This window comes from Arachis hypogaea, chromosome 9 (assembly GCF_003086295.3).
Source record: "Arachis hypogaea cultivar Tifrunner chromosome 9, arahy.Tifrunner.gnm2.J5K5, whole genome shotgun sequence".
NCBI lineage: Eukaryota > Viridiplantae > Streptophyta > Magnoliopsida > Fabales > Fabaceae > Arachis > Arachis hypogaea.
The window spans coordinates 15767873-15781683 of NC_092044.1; the positions used below are offsets into that span (position 1 = coordinate 15767873).

Genomic DNA, 13811 nt, shown 5'->3' on the forward strand with positions numbered 1-13811 from the left:
ATGACTACTGAAAAGGTGTTAGTTGTTGATCTTGCGCGACGGATGTGTGACTGTGGGCACTTTCAGGTTGAACGACTACCATGTCGCCATGTTATTGCTTGCTGTGCTAACCAGTGTCTCAATTGGCAGTTGTATGTGCATGATGTGTACAAGATGACGGAGGTTCGTAAGGTATATAGATTTGAGTTCACACCATTAGGTGATCCCAAGACATGGCCTGCTTATGAGGGACCCACATTGGTCGCTAATCCCGCCCTGAGGCGAACGTCTAAAGGCAGGCCCAAACTGACCCAATACTTGAATGAAATGGACTCACACGACATGCGTGGTCCTCGGATATGCCGTCTCTGTGGTGATCAGGGTCATAGTCGGAGTAGGTGTCCTCAGCGTGATGGACCGAGTGGTGCTGGTTCGTAGTTTAATACGGTCATGTTTGTATTTTTTAATTTGCATTTTGTCAGTTGATGCTTTTGAAATTAGACGTGTTTGTATTTTTCAATTGAAGTCTATCCATTGATATTTTAATGTCCGCTTAATATTGTCATTAACTGATTTCCTTAAGTAAATATACAAAAAAAGAACTACGGATTACATAAGTTAACAAACCAAACATTAAACACGATTTACATTAACTTAATTCTGAAAATAAAATATAAAAAACCTAAACCGAAGCTCACTTCTTTCCAACTAAGTAGTTCAGTCCCTTACCCATAATGCCCAGATCGAACTGCGATGGAGTATACCTATCAGGTGAATTTCGCTCCGTCCATAGGTCATATGGGTGACCTCGAACTGAGTCATTCATCCCCGGAGGTCCCGAACCACCTACCTCTGTAGAAGCGGCCGACCCACCTGCATCTGTCAAAGCGGCTGACCCGCCTGCCTCTGCTGGAGCAGATCGACCGGGGTTGAACGTGTCAACAACTGCGTATACCCGCTGGCGCTGGATAAAACTACTATCACATGACGCACTCCCAAACGTGTGGTCGGAAGTACGACCCCGCAAACCATGGGCCATATCTACTGATGCCCTATATGGATCAGCCGACACTGACGATGAAGGGATACCACTAAAATCTGACCAGCCACCCAAACCAGCGTTGGTCCAATGCTGTAGTTGCTGATCTCCGTGTCCGTCACTGGAGAAGTCAAACCAATCATAACCGAAAGGAACAGTAACTATGGGATCATGATGCTGGCCGGACTGACCCTTGTCACTGTACTGAGAGTAGTGGCTGTGATGAGAGTGGTAGCTGTCCTGAGTGTGATGGCTACCATGACTGTAGGCCGGTGGCTGTGGTATATAATAAGGAAATGGCTTAAACACTGCATGCTGAGGTGGCTGAAGGGTAGTGGCTGTAGGGCAGGTGCCTATGTATGATGAGGAGCGTACCCCGTCAATCTCAACAGATGTTCGTAGGAGCGTACGTACCAATTCCGGTACTCAACCGTCGGAAAAAAATCCCTGGTCGGAAGGGGGTGCAGATCTCGCAATCGACTGTGTCGCCTGTTGGCCCACTCCGCTATCCAAGGCCCATGCAAAACTGTCCAGTCATGAAGCTGCACTCCGCGTAGAACGATGCAATGTTGGTCAAGTGGAATATCCCTTGCTGCCTGCAGAGGAGGTTGTATATATCCAAACTGATGCATCACTCGTCCGTAGGGTACCACTCGACACACTCGAACGACAACAATGGAGCAACGATGTTACACACCTCAAGATGAGGATGCAACTCGTCTGGGACGATCAATCCGTCGTACGGCCGCCACTCAAACTGCCACAGTATTATTGGTATATTAGAACCCTAACAATAATGATTGGAAAAATGGATAAGAACCATAATTATTTACCTCCTGCACGTAGTCTATATCATGCTTGAATGTGTCTACGGTCTTCGATAACCACGCTGTGGTCCGTTCCGAATGACTCCACTTGAAACATTATTAATTGAAAATATTTAAATAACTCACCATAAGTCAAACATGCATCATGAATATAACACATGACTAAAATAAGACTTATTACCTCCTGGCAACTGGTATCTCGGCTGGTGGAAGGGTTTGTCTCGGTACGGGAGCAAGACACGGCATTCGCTCCCATGTCCAAACAAACAACAAGTTCAGAGGGCCATCCAACTCCTTTGTATCATATCGTGATGCACGACATAGTGCTCTGTAAAGATGTGCAAGACACGCTGCCCCCAACTATAAGTATGGATCCGCTTGAAATCGCAAAGCAATGGTAGATATTTCGCATGGGCATATACGGTTGACTTGTCCGTGAATAGGGTCGACTCTAACAAACACAAGATCTGACATCTGACGTATCTTCTGATGGACTCCTTAGTGTCTAACGGCTCTATGTCTCTGATACGTCGAACCCAACCCAGCTTTATATAGGACTTCGAAGAATGACTGACTGATGGCTCACGACCAAATATCACTATGCTCTGACTTTGAAGGAAGTCGCCACTACTATCTGTCCATCCACTGACAGGCTCTCCATCAATGGGTAGACCGAATATATGAGCGACATCCTCTAATGTCACTATAACCTCACCGACCGGCAATACAAAGGTGTGGGTTTCTGGCCTCCACCTTTCAACCAGAGCAGCTAACATGAGGTAAAATCCTCTTATGACTCCAATTCTAGAGACGTGATAGAATCCCGTGGCGCATAAGTAGTTCTCCACCATCGGATTTCACGTCTGTGGCGGATCCAGTTTACGCACCAACAAATTCCTGTTAAGCTGCATCAACAAAGATATATGTTACATTAATTAAATAATAATCCTTATAAATATTTTAATAAACATTCATCACATATTTATTTTAATATCTTATTTATTAAATTATTTAACATAGCTTATCTATTTATTTATTTATTTATTAAAAAATTAATTTCTTTATTTATTTATCAAATAAAATATTTAATCCTTACGAAAAAAAATTTGCTATAACAATATTTAATAACATTTATCACGTATTATTTAATAATCTTTATTTATCAAATTATTTATTTTTTTAATTTTTTAATAAAAATATATATTTTATACATTTTACATATTTAATTTATTATAATATTTATTTATTAATATACGCAACATATTTATGTTTAAAAAGTCAAAATATTTTTTTATTCTTGAATATATTCATACTAACAAAAATTAAAAAAAATTATTAAAAAATTACACATATTCTTATTATTATTAACGTTTATTTTATAAAAGCTATTATTATATTATTAAAATATTTATAAAATACACAAAATAATATTCTAATTACAAAATATATATACATAAAGAATATAAATACATAAAAAATAAATTTTAAATACAGAAAAAAATTAAAATTTACCAACTTACATAAATAGGATGATCCAAATAATTGATAATATGTTCTTGGTTAAATTACACAGTTAGTCCCTACACTTTCAGTGAAATTGTAAATTAGTCCCTACACTTTAAAAGTTTATAATTGAGTCCCTAAAGAGAATTAAAATTTGTAATTTAGTCCCTACCATTCAAAAAGTATTTGATTTAATAGAATATTCTCAGCATATTCTCTGTTTTAAACATGTGAGCTGCACATGTTTGATAACAGGGACAAATTTGCAATTTTAGTGAAAGTATGGGGACCAACCGTGTAATTTAACTATTTGAAAATGACAAAAAATTCTCTAGGCTATCTGAACCCACCTCACCCCTCTCCAGCTCTCTCACTTTCACTTTCTCACTTTCCAAATCGATACCCCAACTCCAGCGCTCTATCTCTCACCTCGATTCACCGTCGTCATGCCGGATCCACCGCATTTGTGCTCACAGGTCGGGTCTCGCTTCCTTCCTCCAACTCACCTCTCTCATCCAATGACTTTTTCTTCTCTTCCAATTTTGATATTGAACACCGATAAATGAAAGAGAACAATTCCAATCCAAAACATGCTCAAAGCGAACAATTCAATGTCTAAGAAAAAAATAGCAACAAATCAACATAAAAAGAGTAACTCAATTTATCGGTGAATTCGATGCGCAGCGACGGAGGCGAAAGGTACGGCAATGGTGAGCCGAGGTAATAAAGAGCGCTGGGATTATGGTACCATTTTGTAAAGTAAGAAAGTGAGAGTGAGAGAGCTGGGGAGGGGCGGGGTGGGTTCAGATAGCCTAGCGAGTTTTTGGTCATTTTCAAATAGTTAAACTATACGGTTGGTCCCTATACTTTTACTGAATTTGCAAATTGGTCTCTATTGTCAAACATGTGCAGCTCACATGTTTAAAATAGGAATATGCTGAGAATATTCTGTTAAATTAAACACTTTTTGAACGGCGGGGACTAAATTGCAAATTTTAATTTTCTTTAGGGACCCATTATAAACTTTTAAAGTGTCGGGACCAATTTGCAATTTCACTAAAAGTGTAGGGACCAACTGTATAATTTAACCTATGTTCTTTGAGCGCCATATAATTACGTACCATTTTTTTTAATCCTTTAAACTAAAAAATTTTTTCATCGTATAAACTTTTAACTCACTATTACTCACTACTACTCACTACACTCTTCTCACCCTAAACCTATACACCGAAACAGTTCACACTTCTTTCCTTCTCTCAAATTTCTTTGCTTCAGCAGCTATTTCATTAACAATGGCCAAGAAAAATGCATATATATAAAAGAAGGAGAAGAGCTCGCTGGTTCCCGGAGGGGGGCTGTCCCCTGCATGCAGACAGCCTGCAACACGCCCCCCGCGTGGTGCAGCAGCAGCATTGGAACTCCGCGCGAATCTCTGTTGTGCTTCACGGGTCTCCAGGCACCACGCCCCCTGCGTGGTGAGTCAGCACGCCCCTGGCGTGTTGAAGGAGTGCCGCCACATCGCAGGAAGCACGCCCCCGGTGTGTTAAAGGAGTGTCGCCACGTCGCCACCTGCTCAGGCACCACACCCCCAGCGTGTTGACCGTGAGTTCCATACTTCGGCAATACCCTTCCTTGGCCAATATCCAGCCAATACACCACCCCTGCATCCATAAGAAAAATAAACTATTTTAAATAATTTTAAATGACTCTACTATAAATAAACTAAATTTAATTGGCCAAATTTACTTTTTTTATTTTTTCATTATTTTGACTATTATTTAACATAATTAAATTTAGTTTTTGTCCCATCACTCTTTTATTCATTTAAACTCTCTTCTTATTTTTATATTTTCAACCTTCTTTTACTAATTATTTTCTAATAGTCATCTTATCTTCATCAAAAGATAAATTTTAAATTCTCCGTACTTTTTTATATAGTTCTCTATGACTCTATATATCTTTCAATTTCATTGTTTCTCTTTTTGATATTTTCAATTCTAAATTTTAATTCAAACAATTATAGTTTAGGTATTAATCTAATATTTTATTCTCTTCATAACTTTATATATTTTATTTTATTCTTAATTTATTCATCCTTATTACTTTATTTTTTATTTTTTGTTGTATTATATGTACCTATGTTGCATATAAAATTTTAAAATGAATTTATTAATTTACTAATTTAGAATATATTTTTTATTTTTAAAAATAATAATATAAAAGTATTTTAATTATAATACATAATTAAATAAATACAAAAAATATTTCATCTAATATTATATTAAAATTCAATTAAAAAATATATAACAAATTTAATTATTTTAAAAAGAAAAAAGAAAAAAATTATAAATTAAGTTTCTATTATTTTATATAAACATATTTTTTATGTACAGATTTAAATTTTCTAATATTTATATATAACTTTAGTTTCAAATTATAAATATTAGTATATCATTAGGCATTAATGTGCCAACTATTCAGTTTTTTATTATTAAATATGTACAAAAAAATTAGTAGAGATAACAAGTTATCTATAATTTAATTAAAATATTTTAAATTCAAGTTTTAGAAATAAAAAAATATTTTTTATAAATTATATATAATACACAATATGTTTTAAGAATAAAAGTATTCACTAATTTTTTTTAATTTTTACATCTTCATCTAATTAATAACATCCAATAAAATTTTTTTTAATGTATATATTTTTTTCCTTACTCCTAAAATTTTTTGGATCCGTCACTGATTACTATCGGTTATGAATCTTGGAGTGAGTGTTGAACTCTGGAGCTCTAGTCTTGAGTCACTGTGTGAATATATATTGGCGTGTGGCTCTGGTCTGTATACTGTGATTTCATTCAATCAAGCATAAGTGTTCTTTTCATTAATTCATACTTTCTATTCTCCGTTTTGTACTTACCTTGCTGCGACTCTGTTCGGGAGCTTTGAGCTCTTTCTAGCTTTGTTCAGTAAATCTCACAAACAGAAAGATCTCATCGTAGGAAAAAATATTGCTATCCTTAATCCAACAACCCACATTTTTAAATTTTGAATTCTTTTTAAATTGTTAAATTATAAAAGTTATAAATTATTTTAAATTGTTCAATTTTTCTGACCAATCTCAAAACAGCAATAGATTAAATTTTTTAATTATTTCAACAAAATTGTTTTGAACTTTTCTTCTTTTTGGATATACACACTCAAACACACTAAATTTAGCTAGTGCTAGGCTAGGAGTGGGAATCGAGGCAAACTAATTTGCCATTCACACCTTGCCTCAACTACATTTCATTTATTTCATTAATTTTTTTTGGATAGGGATCCGAACCAACAGCCCAGCCCGGATCCGTGGAGCAGAATAATCAATCCCCAAAGAGACCCGAGACCCACCCACGATCCCCACCCCCTACTCTCCCTATCCCCTTTGCACGAGAGTCTTATTGGGCAACACAGCAACTTCAAACTCCAACATCAAACGAAATTAACGATACTTGAAGCACTTGTGACATCGTTGAAGGTCTAGTCCTTAACCAAGCCATGTTGTCTTGTAAGCATCAGCCAGACTACAACGACAATGGCGCCGACGCTAACACCCCGTCCTCCAGTAGTGGCAGTCGACGTGTTGTTGATTCACCATCTTGTTAATCGCATAGAGTTTTCGTCTTCCACGCCTCCTCACATCCTTCTATTTGCATTCATCCCCTTCAGTATAGTTGTCCTCACATGCAACAGACAGAACCTCGCCAATGTACCAACAACAGAACCTGAAAACCCTAGATCAATGACAGTGAGCCCACCTTAGCGAATTCCTCCGTCAATGCAACAACCCACCTAGCCCCCTCTGTCTCATCTCCAAACTCTGCCTTTGCTCCCGTGTTGTCACCTAGAGCATCGAGTTGTCCGGCACAGCATCCTAATTAGAACTCTCAGCTCCCAAATAGTTCCTGCCATCAGTCAAGATCTGTTTGCCAATCCTAAGACAACAAAATTATCCTTTCGAAGAATGTTCCTAATGGACAGTGGCTTATACAAAATCCAATTCTGGTGGAGAGAACCCTGACTTGTGAGCTTCGCCACTTCATGTACTAATAAGTTTGCTTTTCTGGGCACCCAGGTAAAACCACAATATGGAATGCCTCTTACTAGATGTAGTATGCTTCTAGTACAACTTGAATTTCTGCAATTGATGCAAGTGATTTTAGTGCCTGAATGAGTATCTGATTATATGATTCTATGATAACTTTCTGCATTTGGAAATTTTGTGACATAATTAAAGCTGCCCTAACCACTAATGCCTCCGTAGCTAATGATGAAATGGCGGCTATGGTGGAGTTAATTCTAGAAAGGAAGGTTTCGTTATGGTCTCTGAATACCGCTGCCGTAGCTCCCATAGATTGTGCTTCAACAAACGCTGCATCAACATTGCATTTGATCCAACCTACTGGTGGCAGTCTCCAAGTAAACCTGCTGCTTGTTCTTGTTGCTTTAGTTAATTCCTTTGCTGGTTCCTCTGCCGTTTCTGCAAATTCTAGTTCCATTAGTTTAGCTTTGTGAATCACCGTTATAGGATTAGGATAGTCTTCTGATATACTGCTAGATTTCTCGTTTTCCACACCTCCCAAACCAGAAAACCAACCTTACTGCTACGAAGATCATAATTAGCCCCTGCATTCAGCCTCATTTTCCCTAGAAGATCCATCATCTACATCCCAAAGGAAGAAATTGCTAGGGTCGTAGGGCAGCATTGAATTTGGGCTCCAAACCAAGCTGCCCTTGTCCAAGGACATAGCAGCACTGCATGCTCAGTGGTCTCTAGTTCCTGCAACCAAATAGGATAGATAGGGGTGTTAGTTATTCTTTTATTAAATAGATTTCCAAAAACAGGTAATATGTTATGCGATGCCCGCCATAAGAAGGTTATGATTTTTTGAGAAACTCTTAATTTTCAAATCTCCTGCCATAAATACTTTAACTCTTCACTGGTATAGGGGTTATTATTATTACCGAAGCTCCTTTCACTCCTAGCAACATGATATCCCGTCTTGATAGTGTACTTTCCATCCATTCTGAAAGGCCAGCTAAACCTATCTTCCCTTCCAAAAAAACTTACTAGGGTTCTAATGATTTTATCAATCGAGGCTCCATCAAAATACACCTTTAACTTATTCACATTTCACCACTCTCCCTCAAGAATCAGATCCTTTACAAACTTAATATCAAGGTTTCTAACCACAAGATCCTTATCCATGTTCATTATCCACTTATCTTCCAGGATTCTCACCCGCTCTCCTTTCCCTATCAACTATCTTCCATTTTTCAAAAGAAAATCTCTGCCATGAACAATACTTTTTCACATCCATGATGCTGCCCTTCCTGCCATAGCATCTTTAAAATCCTCCTCTGGAAAGTAAAAAGTTTTTAGTACCTGAACCCAAATAGCTTTAGGATTTTCCAAAATTATCCATGCTTGTTTTACCAAATGAGCTATATTCTGACTATATAAATCCTTAAACCCAATAGCTCCATCCTTTTTAGTGGCACATATCTTATCCCAACTCTTCCAATGAATACCTCTTTCCTTACCTGAAGACGCCCACCAAAATTTGGCAATTTTCTTATTAAGTCATTCACAAAAACCGTTAGAAAAAAGAACCACATTCATAGTATAGGCAGGTATTGCTTGAACTATTGAATTGATGAGGACCTCCTTCCCAGATTGATTAAGGAGTTTTTATTTCCAACCTGCTAGCATATCCACCACTCTGTCCTCAATCCAACTGAGAGCACTATTCTTTGATCTTTTCTAGTGCGCTAGAAGCCCAAGATACTTACTTGGTTTATCCCAAGCTGACAGATCCAAAATCTCTTCTATTTCTACTCTATTCTGGTTTCCAAATGTGATCCCAGACTTGTCCAAATTGACTCTCTACCCTGAGGTTTCGGTGTACATGTTCAAAATAGTAATGAGCTGATAAATTTTCTCCTCACTATCTTTTGAGAATAGTATACAATCATCCGCAAAAAGGAGGTGTGAAATAACTGGTGCAGTAGGGGCGAATTTAACTCCCAAAATTATGCCCTCTTCTTTAGCCTTATCCATAAGAATAGTGAAAACCTCAGCCGCTATGATAAAAAGGTATGGCGATAGGGGAACCCCCTACCTAAGACCCCTCAGCGACTCAATGGTCGTCGACAAAAGTCCATTAATCTTAATCTTATAACTTACTTGGCTTACACTCTTCATCAACATCTTCGTTCAATGCGGGTTAAACCCAAAGGCCCTTAGAGTTGCTTCTAAGAATGACCACTCTATCCTATCATAAGCTTTATTCATATCAATCTTAATGGCTAAGTTTCTGGAAGCATTCATCCCTTTTCTATTCAAATCATGGAACATTTCCTACACTATAACCAAGTTATCTTGACTCAGGTGTCCTCCCACAAAAGCACTCTGGATAAGGGATATGATCTTATCAATTATTTTCCTAAGCCTAATAACAAACACTCTAGAAGTAATATTATAGATAAAGTTGCAGCAACTAATCGGCCTAAGCTTGTTAAGGGTTTCCGGGTGATTAGTCTTAGGAACCAAAACTATAAAGGTTTCCCTAACACTGCTTGAAAAATTTTCATCATGAAAAAAATTCTTAACTACATCACAGACCTCTTTACCAACAATTGACCAGTACTTTTGATAGAAGAGACCATTTAGACCATCTGGTCTTGGTGCCTTAAGACTTTCCAGACTGAAAGTAGCCTCTTTGATTTTCTGATTAGTAACCTCCTCCATGAGCACCCCATTCATATCCTCATTCACTCTAACAAGAATATGGCATATGCAAGTAATCATATCTAAATTGCTTGAAACCTTAAAAAGATTCTGAAAGTGACCTACTGCTAGCTTGAGAATATCCTTTTTCCCACACACCCAATGTCCTGTAGAATCCTCTAATCTCTCTATCCTATTTCTATCTCTTCTTTGGATGGTGGAGGCGTGGAAGAAGGAAGTATTCTTGTCCCCAAATTTTAACCATTTCACCCTCGACCTCTGACCCTAGTATTTCGCCTCTTGTCTCCATAATCTAGTTATCTCCAATTTAATTCTGATGATCTCCTCTTGCTGAGTCTCTTTATAATCAGCTTCCTGCAATTGTTTGAGACGAAACTTTAACTTTTCTATTTCAACATCTGCCCTCTTAAAACTGACTCTACTCCATTTGACCAATTCCTTCTTACAATTTTATATTCTTCGAATGAGATTTGTCCAGTGATCAGCCTCAGTATTGCCAGAACGGCTCCAACCTCTCCTTATGACAGTGTCACAGTCGGCATGGTCCACCCAAAATGTCTCAAATTTAAAATTTTTACTCCTTCTACCTCTAGGATTAACATTGAGTACTAGAGGAGTATGATCCGAACTAATAGGTGGTAAGGCTGAGAGCGTGGCATGTTGAAAAGCTCTTCTCCATTCCCAATTGACAAAAACCCTATCTAGCCTTTCCTTAGTAACACAACCATTCCTTGGATTACTAAACCACGTGTATTTCATCCCTTGTAGTTCCAAATCCAAGATAGCATTCTCACGTACAAACTTCCTAAAAGATTCAATCTGACTACTCAGTTTAGAGTGCAAACTTACTTTCTCATCTTATGAAATTACATCGTTAAAGTCCCCTATCAACATTCTTGGTTGTGCCAAATTACTACTTACAAAAGTTAATTCCTTCCATAACTCCTTCCTTTTCTTGTAATCTGGATGCCCACAAACAAAAGTAGCCTCCCACTCCCACTCCTTATCATTGTCACTATTAACTTTAGTTTTAATAAAATTATCACACCAAGTATAAACATGAATATTTACATTACTTTTCCAAAAAATACAAAAATCCCCTGGATAGCCCCCGGGACTCTACACAAAACATGTTGTCAAAACATAACTTTCTTCTAATTCTATCACAACTCGATTTACTAGCTTTAGTCTCCATAAAGAACAAAATGGATGGCCTGAGAGATTTACAGATGCTTTTTAATTCATGCACTGTCGAAGGGGCCACCATTCCTCAACAGTTCCAGCTGACAACAATCATGGCTGATGGTGGGGCATGTCAAGGCCCGCATCCTTAGCCATGTGTGTTTCAGTATCATTTTTGTACTTCTTACCTGGTTGTTGCATACTCATTTCCTTAGATTCCTTCATTTCCTCTTCATAATCTACATTGATACCTACATCTCTTTTCTTTTTGAGGTTTAGATGTATTCCTAAGTTGTAAGCCAGCTCCAAAGCCCACATGAAATTATTCCTCAGTTGAGGCTTTGCAATGCTATCCTCTTCCATATCTTGCTGATCCTCTGCTAGTTCAACGAAATATTTCTCCCCATTTTCCATCCTTTGAATCATGGTTCTGGTACCTGCAGTGACAATTCTTTTTATTTTTGTTTTTTTCCTGTAACTCTACAGCTCATATGCATTTTGACTGATACAATCTGTCCCCCTCACTGTTGGTTCCAGCATTTCGTCATTGAGTTGATGGTTTTACTGAGTCCCCTTCTTGCCAAAGAGCTTATTCAACTCTTCTCTAATTGTTAAACACCTGTTATTGTCGTTGCCTCCTTCCTTTACCTCGACTTGCGCAAGGTGCTGACGCCCCTCACCATTCTGCCTAACATCTCAATTATCTTCTTCTGCCTCTTGAAGCATATCCTTCCCTTTTCTCATCCTGTTTATGAAGTCTGCTGGCTTCTCACCCAAACCTGAATGATTCTCTTCATAAATAACACGCCTAGTTGATAGACTTACTGATTCGAGGTCAATCTGCTCCCTTGATCCCTGGCTCTCTCTATGACTGACTTTTGTTTGCTCTAGGTTACGCTTAAAAATTATTTAAAACCTTCTCCTGCTCTGTTCCTCGTACAACTTTCATCTGGCCATTTCTCCTTCGAAGTCTCCATTCTCTCACACTCTCCGTCACACGCTTGTTTATCATCCTTCGACTCCCTATTTTTCTCATCTTCCCGCTGCTTTGCATCCCTGGCTGAAATGCTTACATTGGTTTCAAAGGGTTCCAACATGCCGTTGCCATTGAATTTTTGCACTCCTTCTTATTACGACCAAGGATTCCACAGTTTAGACAATAGCTATCCTGAATCCTTTCATATTTTAGATCAACCCACAAAAAGGTTCTCTGAAGTTACCTTCACCCTCAAAAAGGTTCTCTGAAGGACATTGTTCCATCTTGGATTTTCCGTTTCCATCACAACACCTAATCTCTTACCAATAATCTCAGTTGTTTTCATCGTTATGTAATCAAGTGGAAGCCCATGTATTTGTACCCATAATTCCATATATTTGTGGTCGACATCATAAACTGACTGTCTGTCATTTCATATCTACAGGTTAACAAGATTTCCTCTGATGCTCCAATGTCCTCTTTTGCGTATCTGAATACCCTTGCTAGTATCCTTGAAGCTGATGAGAACCTTGTTTCTGCCGATGTCTAAGATCGCTACTCCTTCCAGATTCCCCTAGATTCCCAAAAACGCTGCTTTACACGTCTTGAAGCTAACTTCTTTGTCGGAGATAATCTTACCCACCATATTTAGATTTCCTTCAACAAAGCTATCATCATAATTTGGATTAAGACGAACAGCTTCACCCTCGATAGACTGATCGCCTTCTTGAGAGTAAAGAAAACAAATTGCCGTAGAGAATGAAAGATGAACTAAAGACACTCCTTAAGAGAGGAAGATTCTCCTTGAGAGAGATAAGGTGGTCATCACTGCTTTTTTTAGCAACTGTCGATATTTATTTTATTATTAAAAAAATCATGTAATAAGTTTTTTTTGTACTGGGCCAAAGAAAAATGTACCAATTGTAAACTTGGGCTAAAACAATAAAAGAAACATATGAAATATCTAGTATTAAAAATCCAAAACTCCAATAAATGAAACATTCTGATAAAACTATAAAAGAAACATTCGAAAGTCATGCAAGCAGTCTTTTTAACGTGATGATCATAGTGAAAGGTTATGTGAATAATAATTGATTATTTTGATTAAGAAACGATCCAAATTCAATTGATTTGATTATTGATACCGTTGAAATGATTCCATGAAGAATGTTTTTTGTTTTTATTTTATAATTTGCATTCCTAGAAAAAAAATCGAAAATTCAAAGAAAGACATGTATTTCAAAATTATTGAGCAAGCACAAAAATTTTATAACTAATTGATTGAGATCCCGTATGAAAATTGGCTGATGTTTGATATCAAAATATTATTCCTATAGTGGGATTATAATTTTGTTAAAGAAAAAGTCTAGGAAGCCAACTACATTATTAGCCAACTCAAACTAATCTTTCGTATTTTTAATTTTAAAATTCGAATGGAAGGAAAATAGTATCCTTTGAAGACATGTTATGCTGGAAGAGTCGCCAGTGCATCTACTAGTATTTCTGAAAGTACTT

The 13811-nt window shown here is 37.4% G+C and overlaps 2 protein-coding genes and 2 long non-coding RNA genes across 4 annotated transcripts; 2 read left to right on the plus strand and 2 right to left on the minus strand.

Annotated features, from left to right (window-relative positions):
• On the plus strand, positions 1–417 carry LOC114924429 (uncharacterized). Its single transcript, XM_029288983.1, has one exon. It carries the CDS (start codon positions 1–3, stop codon positions 415–417), a length of 417 nt encoding a protein of 138 aa, XP_029144816.1.
• A 1703-nt stretch (positions 418–2120) lies between these two features.
• On the minus strand, positions 2121–2696 carry LOC140175069 (protein MAIN-LIKE 1-like). The gene has a single exon (XM_072201978.1). It carries the CDS (start codon positions 2694–2696, stop codon positions 2121–2123), a length of 576 nt encoding a protein of 191 aa, XP_072058079.1.
• A 3785-nt stretch (positions 2697–6481) lies between these two features.
• On the minus strand, positions 6482–8167 carry LOC140175285 (uncharacterized). The gene is made up of 2 exons (XR_011865433.1): positions 7985–8167; positions 6482–7867 (listed from the first exon to the last, which is right to left on the minus strand). It is a non-coding gene; the product is annotated as an uncharacterized lncRNA (long non-coding RNA).
• On the plus strand, positions 6790–13273 carry LOC112710512 (uncharacterized). The gene is made up of 3 exons (XR_003811647.2): positions 6790–7462; positions 7652–7806; positions 12742–13273. It is a non-coding gene; the product is annotated as an uncharacterized lncRNA (long non-coding RNA).
• Positions 13274–13811: the final 538 nt, after the last annotated feature.

Excerpts from the sequence above, each read along its gene's own strand:
- LOC114924429 (XM_029288983.1), top strand. The coding sequence starts at position 1 with ATGACTACTGAAAAGGTGTTAGTTGTTGATCTTGCGCGACGGATGTGT.
- LOC140175069 (XM_072201978.1), bottom strand. The coding sequence starts at position 2,696 with ATGGTGGAGAACTACTTATGCGCCACGGGATTCTATCACGTCTCTAGA.